The following is a 17,256-nucleotide window of genomic DNA, read 5'->3' on the forward strand; positions in this document are numbered from 1 at the left end:
AGCGTACAAAGTTTGAACGTGACGGGCAAGAATATTGCATCATACCGAGTCACTGGGCATGCGCTGACTTGGCCGCACCGTACGCGCGGCCAAGTGGAGGTCGGCCTTAAAGCTCTTGTCCAGACAACTGGGGACGTTCCTCAAACCTGAAGGGGAATTTCCAGGTGATTCCCCGATCCAACCATCATTAATATCCAATGAAATGTTACAATTTCGAGTTTTGAGCAATAAAGCATAAAAGTAATAAAGCTAAATATTATTTTGTCAGGATAACTGAACATGGAATAATAATGCATGTATCAAGTATTAATTAAGAACATATGGCAGAAATATCAAACAAAAGTTCAATTATCACAGTTGAATAATATATCATACATCGAATAACTTAATAATGATATTGATGAGTCGAATTATATCAAGCGATTATCAACAACATCGAAGAATGTTATTTTTTAAATGAAACATAATACAACTTTAAAGATTACAATATCATGTTTTCTACCATAATATTATAGTTATATTGAGTAACATATCATACATCGAATAACATCATGTGATAATTTACAAAAGAATGTTACTTTATTGTAATAAAACATAATATAACTTAAACGCTTATAATATCATGTTTTCCATTATAATATTCTAGTTAAGCTGAATAATATATCATACATCGAATAACATCATGTGATAATAAACAACATTGAAGAATGTTATTTTATCATAGTAAAACAGAACATAACTTAAAAGCTTATAATATCATGTTTTCCGTTATAATATTATAGTTGTATTGAATAATATATCATACATCGAATAACATCATGTGATAATAAACAACATTGAAGAATGTTATTTTATCATAGTAAAACAGAACATAACTTAAAAGCTTATAATATCATGTTTTCCGTTATAATATTATAGTTGTATTGAATAATATATCATACATCGAATAACATCATGTGATAATAAACAACAATGAAGAATGTTATTTTATCATAGTAAAACATAACATAACTTAAAAGCTTATAATATCATGTTTTCCATTATAATATTATAGTTGTATTGAATAATATATCATACATCGAATAACATCATGTGATAATAAACAACATTGAAGAATGTTATTTTATCATAGTAAAACAGAACATAACTTAAAAGCTTATAATATCATGTTTTCCGTTATAATATTATAGTCGTATTGAATAATATATCATACATCGAATAACATTCTGTGATAATATACAACATTGAAGAATGCTATTTCATCGTAGTAAAACATAACATAACTTAAAAGCTTATAATATCATGTTTTCCATTATAATATTATAGTTGTATTGAATAATATATCATACATCGAATAACATCATGTGATAATAAACAACATTGAAGAATGTTATTTTATCGTAATAAAACACAATATAACTTAAAAGCTTATAATATCATGTTTTCCATTATAATATTATAGTTGTATTGAATAATATACCATACATCGAATAACATTCTGTGATAATATACAACATCAAACAATAAAAGTTGATTATGATACTATGTAACATAATCTAAAAAAGAAGAGCTTCATTATTTTTCATTATCACATTTTGATAGCTTACAGTACCACTTAACCATAATAATAACTTAATTTTGATGTTATAGTAAACAAAAATTAGTAATTATCGTGAATAGTAAACAAAATTAAACGAAACAATTCTATAAATATTACAATATAAGTTTTACGGTGTCACATTCTACCATTAACATTATATTAGTGCGAAATAATACACTTTATTGATAATATACAAGTACTAATATTAAGTTTACCGCCAACGTCCAGCGCTCAAACGGTTGCAATTCAATATCTATGATGAAAATGTTTAAATAAGTGGCTAGTGGCAAGTACCAAGAGTCTTTTAAAGTTGATTGTCCTTATTTACATAAGTCATGCGGTAAAACAAAGAAGAATGGTAACGAGTATTGGCTTGAAAACGCAACCAGAGAAAAAAAGAGAAAAAGTGATCCACTGAAAGATTAGTTTTTGTCAAAACCACTGAGTCGTGTTAAATAGGACTTGCCTATATGATTCGTTTGCATTTGGCGTGATTGCTGTAGATTCATGTGATATCAACATCCGTTGTTGGCAAATTTTTATTGAAAGAAGCTGTTTGTAAATCAGCGAGAGTCGAGTGCACGTGATCAGTTTCCGGCCCACCAATAGCATTGTAGAACAAAAATCATGACTTGGCGTTGTTGGTTATACCCATACCTTCTATTATGACTCAACACCTTTAAAGTTACGCAAGCAAATTTGACGGCATAAGCATCATCAAAAGTCGTTGCTTCGCAAGGAACTTTACTAGGTACATTGCTGTTTATGCAAAATTCATTTGTGGAAAACGCAGTCTTAACCTCGTCTATTCTCGTTCATACAATTAGACACCAACAAGGTGGGCAGTGGCAATTGAAATTTCTATTGAAATAGCTGCTCCACAAGTGACAACTTTAGCGCCATTATTGCTGATTACATCGTTAGCATACACTAACAGGATCTGTTAGTAGTGACCTATTTTATTATCTGGCTCTTCAATCCTATTTACAAAATTATTTACATTTACAAAGAGCCACACAAATTATGGAGTTGCCCTTATATTGTGGGAATACATTAGTTTAATACATAAGTACAATATGATATTTACAATCCTGGTTATGACATGCTAATAGATCATAAATATACAAGCTCTATTAACATTAACAGTTAGTTACCGTAATCTAAAACATCGATATTGACTAATACTTACAAAGATGAGCAAAGATTTTCAATACTATCGCAATAAGTTTATCAGCTGTGTATACATGTGTTAATGCCTTGAATATAATTATTAGGCGTTTCGGAAACAACTCTTGTATTGGTAGCATACTTTTTCGTCTTCTACTTCTCCTGCGTACCTTACGTCACATTCTTTCTTTGCAACATTACGTCGCATTCTTGCATCGCCTTCCTCTGCGCAACCTTACGTCGCATTCTTGCATCGCCTTCCTCTGCGCAACCTTACGTCGCATTCCTTCAACGCAACCTTACGGCCCATTCTTTCGCATTCTTTCGGCCCATTGTTACGTGACATTCATATGTCGCATTCTTTCGACGCAATCTTACATCGCACTCTTGCATTGCATTTTTATAACGCAATCTTGCATCGCCTTTATCTGCGCACCCTTCTGTCGCATTCCTGCGTTGCATTCTAGCGTCGTATTTTTACGTCGCACGCTTTCAACGCAACCTTACGTCACATTCTTGCTTTGCAACCTTACGTCGCAATCTTGCATCGCCTTTTATCTGCGCACCCTTCTGTCGCATTCCTGCGTTGCATTCTAGCGTCGTATTTTTACGTCGCACGCTTTCAATGCAACCTTACGTCACATTCTTGCTTTGCAACCTTACGTCGCAATCTTGCATCGCCTTTTATCTGCGCACCCTTCTGTCGCATTCCTGCGTTGCATTCTAGCGTCGTATTTTTACGTCGCACGCTTTCAATACAACCTTACGTCACATTCTTGCTTTGCAACCTTACGTCGCATTCTTGCATCGCCTTCCTATGCGCAACCTTACGTCGCATTCTTGTCTAGATTCTACATTTCGCTTGTTCTATCGATTATTTTAAGTTCTTTTTTACCACCTTATCACACTCTTTTTCGTTATTATCGATGATGTGTTATGCCCGAAATGTCTAATAGCCATGTTCAACACCATAGCATCAAATCTTGAACCATAATTTACTGTCAGAATAAGGTTTTTCTTTGGCCTATGTTAACCTTGTTGTGATGTCATAACCGCATTGCAAGATGAAAGACTTGCTATGACGTAATAACCTCACAGCGACATCATAACCTCATAACGGAGTTATAACCTTGCTGCATTGTCTTAACCTCGCTACTATGCCATAGCCTCGCAAATAAGTTATAACCTCACTATGATGTTTAAACCTCGTTAAGAGGTCAAAACCTCGATACGATTTCAAAATTTCGTTACAATTTAAAAACCTCATTGCAATGTAGTTCACACAGCTTTTAAACGTGTTTAAAAACTAGCACACCCTGAGAACCTTATCGAGTAGTTGTCTAAAAGAGTTTTGTATTATAAGGGTTAAGCGAATCTGGAAAATTAATGCGGTTTATTAGATGTCATACATCCCAGGCTGCTGAATAAGTGGAATAAGCCAATCACTGATCGCCTACTGTTAGCAATATTGCGAAAAATAATTGTAATTTGTGCCCCTGTCCGGATTCGCTTTACCCGATATATCCGGACTCAGATTCATTTTGTTCCGTCTACATCAATAGACTGGGTGTTTATCGGCTGAACCCTGGAATTCATTAGACAATTGCATTGTTTCAGAACAGCCCGGCCAATCTGCGGTGCCTGCCATATGTACAGAATCGGGCTGATCGTCGCATGCAACAAAAGAATCGTGTCGGATACCATATTAAGGTAGTCTTGGGTGGTCATCAGACTGAAGAAAAAGTTCTTGAACAAACTCGGAGCGTAGCATATCAACAAGAACCCAATAACGTAAAGTGTAAACTTTACTGTCCTCTTCTCCTTCCTTTGCCTCTCTCGCTTTTCTTCAATACTGAGATCGAGGCTTTTCGGGATGATTTCCTCGTGTCTGAGCCGTAGCTTAGCAACCGTTCGCATCATCAGTATGTGTACGATAACATTGAATACGTACGTTCCAATCATGACAGCGGAAGCTAGGGAAATGGCAACATGGACCAGTGGTGCAATGAAAAACATAACCGAATTCAAAAGGGAGAAAATGACAAAAACAATAATGGTGTTTCTTAGCTTCGCTTTGGTGAAATTGACCTCGTGTTTGAATGGATTGCGGATCGCATCGTATCGGTCATAGGCCAAAAGATCAGCAGCGAACATAGAGCTCATTGCAAGTGAGGCGCCAAAGTAGCAAATGAGGGCATCTGCTACGCAGCTGAATCGCTTCATGCTCCGCAGTATAAGCAGTATTCCATGCGCTGGCATTGAAATTATTCCTTGTCCCAAGTTGAGGAAGACAATAAGCAAAATTATGAGGTTCTGCACTGTTTGAAGAGATTTTGTCTTAATCAATGTGACGGCTAGCAATAGGTTGATGACAAGGGTCGGCAAAATGGCAGCTAAATTAATGACACCGATAATTTTAGACACAAGGATGTATGTTACCGAGATGTGGTAAATCTTTAAAGAGCCTTTCTCTGAGAATAACCGAGGACATGTGAAATTCAATGTCTCTTCCATAACTTCGTTTAACTACCTCCAAGAATATCCTTTGACCTTTTGACCTTTGGCTTTTGACTATGGACTTTGACCTTTTGACCTTTGGCTTTTGACTGCAAGGTGCATTCTAGGGGCAATTTCTTCAGCAAGTTCTGATTTTGATGTTGTCAACAGTTAAGAACCCTTCACGGCCGATATTGCTGCGTGGCCTAGAGGAAATGAAAAGGTCGAATAAGCTTGGATGTTTCAACAACACAATTGAGGAAGGAGCTTCGAATTAGAATGAACCAGACTTTCGAATTTATATCCTATAGTGCACAGTTCTTAGAAACGGCATCCTCCAGTCAAAACACAACTCTGTGGCCGTTGCCTAGAAGATCTAGATTTCTCCAGACATTTCGTCCTACCTCTTTGAAGTTAAAAAGTTTACAAATCGTTACAGTTTGAAAATTTATCACTTTGCAAGTATCGAAAGATACTAAAATGGCACTGCAAGACAAAAACATTAGCGATATTTTTAGTTCGAATATGATTACCTTGAAACGCCTCTAGGAGTTAAGTTCTATGACCCAACCCTCATACCCATCCTCACCTCCAACAAAGCTTAAAAATGATCGGCCTTTTGAGTTGGTTTTCTAAAGTCTTATTAAAGTTAAAGAGTTTTGGCCTAGAAGACAGAGAATGTTTCGAAAACTGATTGTCTAGCTTGTTGGGGAGACGAGTAAGGGTAAGTCCGTAAGGTGTAGGTAGCCCCCCGTGAAAGGGGTAGGTGCACATGCGTACTTTGCATTTCACAACAGATCGGCAAAGGGGGGAACTTTTAAAAAAATAAACAACGTAGTCCAGCATCGTTCTAGCAGGTTTAATGCGCGTGCGTACCTACTCCTCGTAGCTAATTGGTTCGGACAAACCAGTTACGCTTTTGTTCTAAACAATGGAGCCGCGATCTCGTCTCCCCAACAATAGCCATATTCTACAAACGTCATAAATTAGAAATTTCGTCTTTAAAAGTTTGACCTGACAAAGATAAAAAAAAACAAACAAAATTTAAACAAGACACACTATGTTATGTAACAATAGGCTTTTAAAATTTGACGTCATAAAAATATATTTTAAGAATTTTGACTTTAATCAGCCACACAACCTAAAAGAACGTGAAAATCAACCTAACTATGAAATACGTGCAAATACGATAAGACAGTTGAATATGCTAACAGTTCGGTGATGTATTGTAAAAAGAGATTTGAGGTTTGCTTCCTGCGACTCTTAAAGGTTATGTGTCCAGCTAAAGTAAGCAACTTTGCGGGGGATTTCAGAAACATGTGATTTTTCATGTGATCGCCCCAGCCATTACGGTCATTCTGTTTATCTACCCTGCTGGGAGGTTAGCTTTTCATGTGAGCAGTTTTGCATCGCAAGAATACTAACTAATCACAAGCCGTTATTTTGATGGGTGGCTTGACAAGTTGGGTATACGCAGTCCTTTTATATGGACACATTACCTTTAAAGACAGTCTGTCCCCCATTGTGCTCATTTCCTTTAATGGGAGTGAAATTCACGCACCGCTGAGCTTCATCGATAATTAAACGATTCAAACCAATCAGAGACAACTTTGATTCCAGAGCTTTGAAATCAAAGACTGTGTTCCCGTTGAAGTAAAGCTGTGGCTTGAAAAATTTGTTTCCCTTTTTGGTTTCTGCGACAGATATGTCTACAGCAAAATGAAATGCTTCCATGACCATGATTCAACTCCAGTTATTAAATCTTCTTGCCATTTCCGAGAGCTTTTTGCTCGCAGTTTCGAATGTTGTCCACTACCGCAGCTAGGCCAGCCAAAGCGAGCAGCGTAATCCGTTAAGGCGGGATAAGCTCCTGTTAATATTAGCCAATCATTGAGGGGACAGATTGCCTCTAACTTTGCTTTAATTACAATCTGCCTATATAAAAGACAACTTTTCATTTCATTAGGTATTGATAATAAATAATTTTATCATGAGTCAATGTGATCCGCTAGGTATGTGAAGCCACGACCGATGAATTACTCCCATAACTTCTTGGCCATGCACGTAAATTTGCTAGCTGCGAATAGTTTTAATAAGCAACGAAAAAGAGATTAATTTTGAAATTTGGAACATGACAGCTGAAAGATTACTGTAAATTACATCCAGATGTTGAAATAATGCAAAAATGTTCAAAAATAGGCGAGGTATGGCCAACGAAAGATTTCAAGTTTGCTAACGGCTTACTGATATTCTGTCCTGGTTCACAAAGTTATGAGCCAAGACCAAACTACAGTGGTTTGATTTGGAAAGAGCTTTTGATCATCTGGCCATATTTCAGCCAATTCGTAACTCGATAAAAGGGCTTTAAACTTTTCGAGATTTTTCATGATCCTCTTTCTGTTTGTTTGATCAAAATTAAAGAATTCTCAAAACAAATTTCGAAAGAATTTGCGGATGGAACCCTCGTAAATGTAAAGCGACCCCCCGGGACAAGAAGTCGAAATAAAACTCGAGGCGGGATGAGTTTGTTCCAGTTTTCAAAATATCAAAAAACATTACATTATGCTGTGGCAATCAAAGCAGGAAAAGACACACGGTCATTTAGTCACTTCAAATGGCATTTACATTGCTTTGAGCAATTAACAGAAACAAAAAATGGTTTTAAATCCTAAAAGAAAAAAACTTCAAGGATTACACTCTTGCTTGGGTACGATAGTTCTTTATTCATCGCGTTTACGTTGAAGCAAAAAGAAATGAAACCAAAATGGAGCAAAAAGAATTTGACCAAATTACAGTGATATTGTTGGAAAAATCGAAGAAAGCGGTTGGGGTGTTTGCTCGAAGGTTGTCGATGTGTTTTGAAGATTTCAGCTGTATATAATGTCCTTTTTTGGCAACGAGTGCATGCATCTGGCTTTGCGTAAAGAAATTAATCTGGTTTTCAAAGCGAAACAATAGTTATCAGAAAAGTTCATAAACTCTTGGCCAAATATTGTAGTATATTGAAAAATAACGAATGCAAAAAACGATTGGTTAAATCCGAAGAGATCTTACCTTTCCGACCATTCCAGGATGTTCTAAAACAATTTTTAATTACTATCTAACGGCGTACCAAGTATTTCTCTGTTTCTTACTAAGCCTATTTGCTCTATAGAAAGCAGCTGAGCAAAGTGCTAGAAATTAATTTGCAATAGATCTAGTGTGTATTGTGATTGTTCCCTGTGCATTTGGTTACGGGGGGGGGGGGGGAAGGGGGAGGTGTGATTTACAAGGCTTTAGGCTTGGATATGAAAACTTGGTAGTGTAAACGACGTAGTCACTGGTCACGGGTTTGAATTTCACCCAGTTCGAATCATCGCTTACATTTTCATTTGAAATCTTGTATTGAATTGGTATGCGTCTCGTTTGGCGCTGTGATAGCCCCCCTCCCCCCTGCGCAGCCTTGGGCCTCGGTATCAAAACATATACGGGTAGCTCATTTGGTGGAGCAAGCGACATACAGAGTCACTGATCGCGGGTTCTATTCCCCTAAGGGGGTCTGCGTTCCCATGTTCCTTTAAAAATGTTCTTTGATTCCAATAATTCTTTTTGGATGTTCCCTCTCCAGATATTGCCAAAATGTTTCTTTGATCCCTGGTAAAATACCACATGTTCCAATATTTTCCTTTAGAAAAGCGACAACTCTTGTTTCCGATAACCCGTGGAGGTCTTCGGCTCTAGGGGTGTCACTCGCTCACATTTCCTCCCGGCTTTTTTCTCAAATCTATTGCAAGTACTAGAGAAGCTTCATCATAGACTATTTTGATTTAAATACAGACTACAAATAGCACTTCTTATTTTCGTCAACGGCAAAATTTAGCATTCCCATACCCTGAGTGCAAGTGCCTCAAAGAGTCAAAGGGTAAAAAACGGGGGAAGGAATTGCGCAGAGAGTCTCTCCCCTTTCCTCTTCCATTCTCCTTCGCAATTCCTTTCCCCGTTCTTCATCCTTTGACTCTCTGAGGCTCTGGCACCCAGGGTAGCATTCCCAATGGGTTCACGATCTAACCAGAAGTCAAACAACATGTTCAAGCAAATATTGTCAACCTGCATAGACAGTTTTATATATATAGTGACGTCATGAAGAGTTAAATACTGATAAAATATAAAGCAGATGATAAAATATAATAGAAGTTACCAAATTAAATACCAGAAAAGTTTTAGCATTTTCATTAAAATAAAGACTACACAAGGCAATTCTTCATTGCAACCAGCAAATATTCTTTATTGGTTGTATGGCCCTTTGCAATCTCTAATGGGTTTGCGACCAAACCTGTGTCTAAACAAAGCGGTTAAGGAAATATTGCGGACCCGGATAGAGATACTTTAAAAAAGGACCTAGTAAATCGTGGAATATTTTGTAAAGAATGATTTATGGCAGTTTTATTATATAGTGTACTCCTGAACAGTTGAATAATGTATAGATAAGAAAATATATTCAAAATAAAGTGTTGACATCTGTGAAAGTTGAGGATGGAAGGAAGAGCGTCTGGAAAATTTCAACGCCGTGTTTTTTAATGTTGACGACTCTTTCCCTATTTTATGTTCTGAACAGAGATGCGACTGTTTCTTTAAAAAATTGATTTGTTATATCTAGCCCTAAATTTGTTGACTGATCTCTGAAAGAAAGAGCTGGATTTCGTAGCTGGATTGCAGGAAATTTTGTTTTAGCCGATCATGAGATAGCGTCTCCTTCATTTTAGTTTCAGCGTCACGCGAATCTTAAGTTGTAAATCATTTTGAACATAAATCGATTAAATCTTTTAAAAAATAGATTTGATCAAAACAATTTCTATTAAAGATCGATCGGTTGTACTTCTAGGAACCTTGTTCAAGAATTTTTAGACCAAGGAGCCTTCAAACAATTGTTTTTGAAGGGTTCGAATTTGTCTGTTACACGTAACGCACGTAAAAAAGCAATAAGCAAAACTACTTCTTCTAAATTTTGATGATTAGCTGACTACAATCCGGGACAAAAATAGTTGAGAAGTATCAAGTAAAGTTAATGTGTTTTCTTTCTCTTCAAAAATGACTCCCCCCTCTCCCTGACGCAATGTTGAATGCATTTCTAGGCATAACATATAAAACTGCTAATCCGACATCGATTCAGGGGAGAAAGAAAGGGATTCGGATTTACAGGGGCAATGTAAAGTGAGAAATCGCAAAAAGTGCATTTTGTCTCATCAATTCTGTCCGGGTTTGTAGCTGATTCATAGACTTGAAACTGCTTGCTACAAAATTGTCAACAAATGTTCAAAAATTGTTAACTGCTTACCTGAAAAGAATTGCGTTGAAGACGTCTTTATTTCGTTCTGGTTTCACTGCAAGCTCAAAATGGTATAATAGGCTGAAAAATGGCTCTAGCGATGGACGTTGGTGATGCTTCTATAATATCTTGGTAATGCCCCTACCAGTATCTTCTGTCTTCAGCAGGCTGTGCGACACTGATCGAGTTTTGATACGCACTTGCCTTTTGTAGGCAACATACATTAAGTCGAAAAAAACATCTGGCATAGCTATTATCGCAACAACGGTCTTTCTGATGAACTGGAGCTGAGAAACTCTTAAAACACGCAAAAACAGGTGGAATCGAACATTTGATACAGCAGTTTTAGAGATCCTACTTAAAACATAAATGGTTTTCCCACAATAATCGATTTCCTAAGCAAATTAGAAACACGACTAAAAAAAATAATTAGTGTTTCGTGCGCGTTGAATACTCAGACCTAATCGAAATCTCACAATAACACAGAGAGGAAAAGACCTTATCTGCTTTTAATTCGATAGGACACCCAGGATAATTTGATTTTCAAAACTGCTAAACTGGAGTGATATCCCAGATTTTCTCCTGCCAGAAAGAAGTTTTTGCTATCAAAATGAAGTACTTAAACTACTTTTTCGCTGCCATCATAATTCCGATTTCCATTTGACATTTTTTGTGCCCGCGGGCGTAGCCCCAAAATCCGAGCATGCGTAGTTAAAGTCAAGTGGTCTCGATTTTGCGTCCGCTGTGAGCGCCAGAAAGTTGATAGGGTCTCAACTTTTTTGTGCGCTCGGCCACTTGACAGCAGCACTTAGCTACGCATACTCAGATTTGGGCGCTACGCCCGCGCGCACAAAAAATGTCAAATGGAAGTGGGCTTTTATCATCAAGATCTGTTCTTAGAACCCTGATTTTCGCCACATAGCCCGAGAAAACATCACGCAAAAGTTGTTAATTGATTATGCACAAGATCATATATGTTTATGGATGCCAAGGACCGCAAAGCATATTAGAGATTGAGGGGGATAAAACATTTTGGGGGAGGGGGCTAAACATACTAAAACCAAGAGCAGGGCATTTTTTGGTATGATCTTAATTACGTTTACTTAACTGGTACTTATTAAAATTACTAAAGCCCCCGTAGCCCCCTCCCCCGCTTCCATGGTCCCTGATGGGTGCAAAGCTTAAAATGAACTGCCACTGGAACGTCGTAAAATTAAGAACTTCAAAGAGTTTTAAGATAAAACTTTAGGAATATTTTAACAAATATTTTCTTGAAATTTGAATGTAAATAGTTAGATCTTGAAATTTATGTGTTTTTTATGTATCATATTTTTAGTTTTAGAGATTCACTTTTAATCTGTAAATTTAAGACGTAGGGCACAGGACACACATTGAAAACATGTTTAATCATCTTTTTTAAATATTAAATCATATTTTGAAACTAAACGGTTCGATTAAAGTTTACTTCTCATAGACCAACTCTTACACCTTTAAGTATTTGTATTACAAACGTGCATTTTCCCCCTTTATGTTATGGCCCAGACAGAGTTGATGCTCCCCGGGGTATCGTCTTTGTAGTGTATGCAAAGTAGCATGTAGTTAAGGTATTACAGTAACTTGTTATGTAACTTTTTGGAATGTATAAAAATGTATAAATATTCCTTCTTATCTTTTATTACAATTTTTCTACTCTTTCACAACCCTTCCTTCCTTCCAAGACCTACGTTGTTTACATGTCAGAAAACCAACCTAGGATGATCCAATAGGCCTACACTAGAAGATGTACCGTACATAGACAATCTGAAACACTTTGTGGCACAACATAATATGCTTGAAGGATCTAATAGTCTTTGATATTAAATTTACGCTGCAGTTGCCTGGTTATCGTATTGAAAGTGGAAACTTGGTGTTGTGTCTTAAGAACTATCCTGTTCTATACACTTCAACGTGGTAGCTCTCCCTACACGGCACCTTATACCAGACCAGTTAGCTGTAAACTTCTTCAGTCAATATGTCTTGTACATGAATTGTTTATTAACAAGCATACACAATGCCTGGGGATCATGTTAAGCGTCAAACCCAGGGCTACAACTTAGAACCGTCCTGTTCTATACACCGCAATGTGTACAGTTTTCCCTCACGGCATCAAGCACTTCATCCCAGACCAGTTAACTCTAAACTTCTTCAGTCAATATGTCTTGTACATGAATTGTTTATTAACAAGCATACACAATGCCTGGGGATCATGTTAAGCGTCAAACCCAGGGCTACAACTTAGAACCGTCCTGTTCTATACACCGCAATGTGTACAGTTTTCCCTCACGGCATCAAGCACTTCATCCCAGACCAGTTAACTGTAATCTTCTTTAGTCAATATGTCTTGTACATGAATTGTTTATTAACAAGCATACACAACTCCTGGTGATCACATTAAACTTAGTGGGAACCCAGAGTTACGACTTAGAACCGTCCTGTTCTATATATGTTTGTACGGCATCGAGTACTTTAAAACAGGCCAGTTAGCTGTTATTTTCTTCGGTAAATTCATTATTTTGTGCAGAAAACTCTGATGCGATGTATATTTAACAATTTGCTATAAAAAGGTTTTCAAAACAGCAGGCGAATGTGAAAAAGAACTCTTTCTGTGTCATTTCAAAAACGTGCAGTACGAAAAGGCTTGAAATCTTTAAATTAATATTTAACATCGCATTCATGGTTTCAGTCAAAAATCATTTAGATTGAAAAAACAATTAGGCCCTGAATTAGTCCATTCATTACAACCTCATCACTCAAAGTTTGAGTCGGAATATCTGCTATCTCAAATGAAATTCCGCTGAAAATACATGTACTACTCAATAGACCAATTCCACTTACGGCCTCGTTTTGGAAATTTCTCCAAATTTAATTATACGACTTTTTTAAGCTCAGATTTGGTTTTATCACAATAGATTTAGGCTGGATACAATTTTTCATTTTGTTGGTGCTTGTAATTTAGATTTTATGGAGAAATGAAGTTTTAAAACTTACAAGGGATTTGACCGCAAAAATCATTCCGGGTGAAACTTTACCCCGCTAGTCGCCAATCACGGTCAAATCTCTTATAAAATTTTTATCTTTATGTCGTCATAAAATCAATATCGTAAGCAATAACATAATGAAAATAGACTAAAATCATTGCTCGTAATCCGAATCTGAGGTTAAAAATTTTGTACAAAAGAATTTGAAGATTTTTTCAAAACGAGGCCGTAAGTCGAATTGGTCTATTTTGTAGATAAATTTAATCTCTTTGGATACTCCTCAAGAATGATATCTGGGTCCATTTTTATTCCGATGACCATTTCTTGATCAATTTGGCTTTCACACACAATCTATTCCTTCTAACTTAAAGCAACGGACATTAACTCTACGCTAACGGGCAGCCTGAGTCAGACAAAGCATGACTTCAGAGCTGTTAAAAGAGATATGGAGGAGGAAAGTGAAGGATTTGATGGTTTTGAACAAAGGCAAAGTATTTTTGATTGATTACTTATGCAAAGTATTTTGATTTAATTAGTTAGAAACTGTAACTTTTTATTGTAATTTTCTTTTATAGAGGAACTGAATGGATATCGCGGATAAATAAATATGATTAAATGAAAAAAAAAGGAAGTGAAATGGAGGGGAGTCTGCAAAACAGAACTTTATAAATCTTTAATATCGATAAATTTGAAAAACGTATTATTTAAGGTTTATCACATTCATTACATGGTGTAGAACGCAAGCTACAGTGTCAATTAAAATCTTCTATACCATTGTTCAGATAACATAGTGTCCTTTGACCTCCACCATTTGACCCCTTCCCTTTGACCTCTGGCTTTTAAGTAAGAATTCTACAATTAAAACTAGCGTGTTCTACTGGCGCAATATAAAAGCTTTAAAATTTATGAGCCACTCCCATCTTTGAATTCAAAGGCATGCGCTTGAAGTCAATCTTTATTGCGCATGCTCACTGACTGGAAGAAAGGAGAAACTTAGCTTGTTCGTTCAGAAATTTACTTGCTCGTCCTCCAAACCAGACAGTGCTTCTTCTCACCACTGTTGTCTTTTGTGAAAACAACTTGTTGACGACTTTTTAAGGTCACGGATGACTCTCTTTCCCATCTTTATCTACGCTGAAAAACCTTTGCAGTCTTCCTAGCCCAAAAGTGTCATGGCTGCCAGAATCATTCTTCGTTGCAGTACTTTCATCTGTATGGCATTCTCCTCCTTTAGCACCATGACCTAGATTGTATTTCTTCCTGTAGAATTCCTCCATCGCCCTTCGTTCTTCCGCTCTCTTCTTTTGTGCTTCAGCAAGCTTCTTCTTGTCTTCAAGTTCCTTCTTCTCTTCATGGCCTCGGAAGAAGCGCAGTACTCTGCTACTCAAACTTGCCTCACTGCTTTGGTGGGCAGCGACAAACGCCTTCGTGACTTTATCCATTGGCATCTCCTGAAGTGTAAATAAGGCCTATTTGATTGGGCGAAGGTATGTGAGACAGCCCCCCTCGAACAGCCCCCCCAAGGGCGAAGGTATGTGAGACAGCCCGCTCGAGCAGCCCCCCCCCCCGAGTAGCAAGCACGGCGAAAGCCACTTCCGTTGAAAAATTTTCTTGAGTCATCGTTCGGATAACTGAATGACCCGGGCCGTCCTCCAATTCCTCATGTCCCATGGAAGTGCAAAGTGAGAAAGTTTTACCCCCCTCAGTCTTAAATCCCCCCTTTGTCTTGTTTTCCTGCCTGAAAATATATAGAGGTTCTCTTTAATGTTTGTTTTTGAGGCCCATTTCTCCAATCGCATTTATCCCATCCCTTGCAAATCCAGAACAAATTTTGTGTCTCCTGCCTTATTAAACTGCGACCCCCCATGATAAAAATACTCGTTGCTCTTGTTATATGGTGGTGTTTTGAATCTTATCATACTAGTCAATAGAAACAAGTATTCGACTAACAGACGATTTCATTGGTTAAATGAATTCACTGTGTCAATATCAATTAACACTTAAAGCGATGCATACTTCTGAAAATTGTTAATCTATGTTGCGAAGCTTCGAACAATTGCCAACATTACCCCCTGAAAATGACGCTATCAGAAATCGATACCCTTATCTTTTCTAATAAAGAGAAATTTTAGGCCCCGTTAGACGGTCGGGTCATAGAAGGTAATAACACGAAAGTACTATTTGTCACAGACTCTCAAACTATTCATAAGCTGTGCAATCAAAATATACTGTTTCAAAATAAACAGCTCTTTACTTTCGTGAATTTTATTGAATAGTTTGCAGCTTGTTCAAAACTTCAGGACACTAACACAAAATCTATTGCAAGAAAATTTATGTTACCTCATTTCCACTATCTTTAGCCTGATCCATTCTGTCTTTGAATGTTCTTAAATTTGCAGAATGGGCTTTCTAATACCTCGTGTAAAGCGTAAATTGGCTTCTGTGATACCTCGAGTCAAGCATATATTGGCTTCTCTAGTACATCGAATCTAGCATATAATACCTCGAGTCAGGCATATATTGGCTTATTTAATACATCGAGTCTAGCATATATTGGCTTCTTTAATATATTGAGTCTATCATATATTGGCTTCATTAATTCTTGAGTCAAGCATATATCGGCTTCTTTAATACCTCGACTCAGGCATATATTGGCTCCTTTAATACCTCGGTCAGGCATATATTGGCTTCATTAATTCTTGAGTCAAGCATATATCGGCTTCTTTAATACCTCGGTCAGGCATATATTGGCTTCATCAATTCGTGAGTCAAGCATATATCGGCTTCTTTAATACCTCGAGTCAGGCATATACTGGCTTCATCAATTCTTGAGTCAAGCATATATTGGCTTCTTTAATACCTCGGGCAGGCATATATTGGCTTCTTTAATACATCAAGTCAAGCATATATTGGCTTCTTTAATACCTCGGTCAGGCATATATTGGCTTCTTTAATACATCAAGTCAAGCATATATTGGCTTCTTTAATACATCGAGTCAGGCATATATTGGCTTCTTTAATACCTCGAGTCAAGCATATATTGGCTTCATTATTTCTTGAGTTAAGCATATATTGGCTTCATTATTTCTTAAGTCAAGCATATATTGGCTTCTTTAATACCTCGAGTCAAGTTCATATTGGTACCTTTGAAACATCGATTCTAGCATATATTGGCTTCATTAATTCTTGAGTCAAGCATATATTGGCTTCGTTTATACCTCCAGCCACACATAAAGCGGCTTTGTCAATCTTCGAATCTTTCTAACAATGGCTTCGACTTTAGTTCATGCAGCCAGAAATAGTCTTTGCTTCTGTTTTGGTACCCACTATGAATGAATGCCGTACACAGGTTTCAAACCAAATATATTTTTACAGCTGCACAATAGTGGACCTGCGAATGACGCATTGCATGGAACTCTTCATGTACATGTATATAGAAAATATTTCTTTTACGTCAACAGTTAAATTCAATCTCGTTGGACTAAATAAGATTTCTTATGAATAACGACAAAGCGTCTGGTTGCAGTATATGTTAGGTTAGCAGGTATGTTATGATCCATACAAACAAGAAAATAAATCTGCGATGCAGGCTAAGTGAATAGTTGATATAGAGTCTATGAAAACCTGTGGTGTTTACAAAGCTAGTTGTTTGCAACGTGGAAGATTTGCAA

General features: G+C 37.0%; 2 protein-coding genes across 3 annotated transcripts; both read right to left on the reverse strand.

Moving 5' to 3' along the window:
- Window positions 1-1,496: 1,496 nt before the first annotated feature.
- Window positions 1,497-14,048, reverse strand: LOC135690401 (uncharacterized). The gene is made up of 2 exons (XM_089113225.1): window positions 10,578-14,048; window positions 1,497-5,469 (listed from the first exon to the last, which is right to left on the reverse strand). The coding sequence occupies exon 2, from the start codon at window positions 5,279-5,281 to the stop codon at window positions 4,304-4,306; it is 978 nt and encodes a 325-aa protein (XP_088969351.1). The 5' UTR covers window positions 5,282-5,469; window positions 10,578-14,048; the 3' UTR covers window positions 1,497-4,303.
- A 96-nt stretch (window positions 14,049-14,144) lies between these two features.
- On the reverse strand, window positions 14,145-16,919 carry LOC148960637 (uncharacterized). 2 transcript variants are annotated; one of them, XM_089113285.1, is made up of 3 exons: window positions 16,381-16,919; window positions 15,926-16,219; window positions 14,145-15,036 (listed from the first exon to the last, which is right to left on the reverse strand). In XM_089113285.1, exons 2-3 carry the CDS (start codon window positions 15,953-15,955, stop codon window positions 14,686-14,688), a joined length of 381 nt encoding a protein of 126 aa, XP_088969411.1. In that variant the 5' UTR covers window positions 15,956-16,219; window positions 16,381-16,919; the 3' UTR covers window positions 14,145-14,685. The 2 variants fall into 2 exon arrangements, with proteins under 2 accessions (XP_088969411.1, XP_088969383.1); XM_089113257.1 differs by having other exon boundaries at window positions 15,926-16,919.
- Window positions 16,920-17,256: the final 337 nt, after the last annotated feature.

The sequence above is a fragment of the Rhopilema esculentum genome, chromosome 1 (genome assembly GCF_057945365.1).
Source record: "Rhopilema esculentum isolate cy_ngs chromosome 1, ASM5794536v1, whole genome shotgun sequence".
Taxonomy (NCBI): Eukaryota; Metazoa; Cnidaria; class Scyphozoa; order Rhizostomeae; family Rhizostomatidae; genus Rhopilema; species Rhopilema esculentum.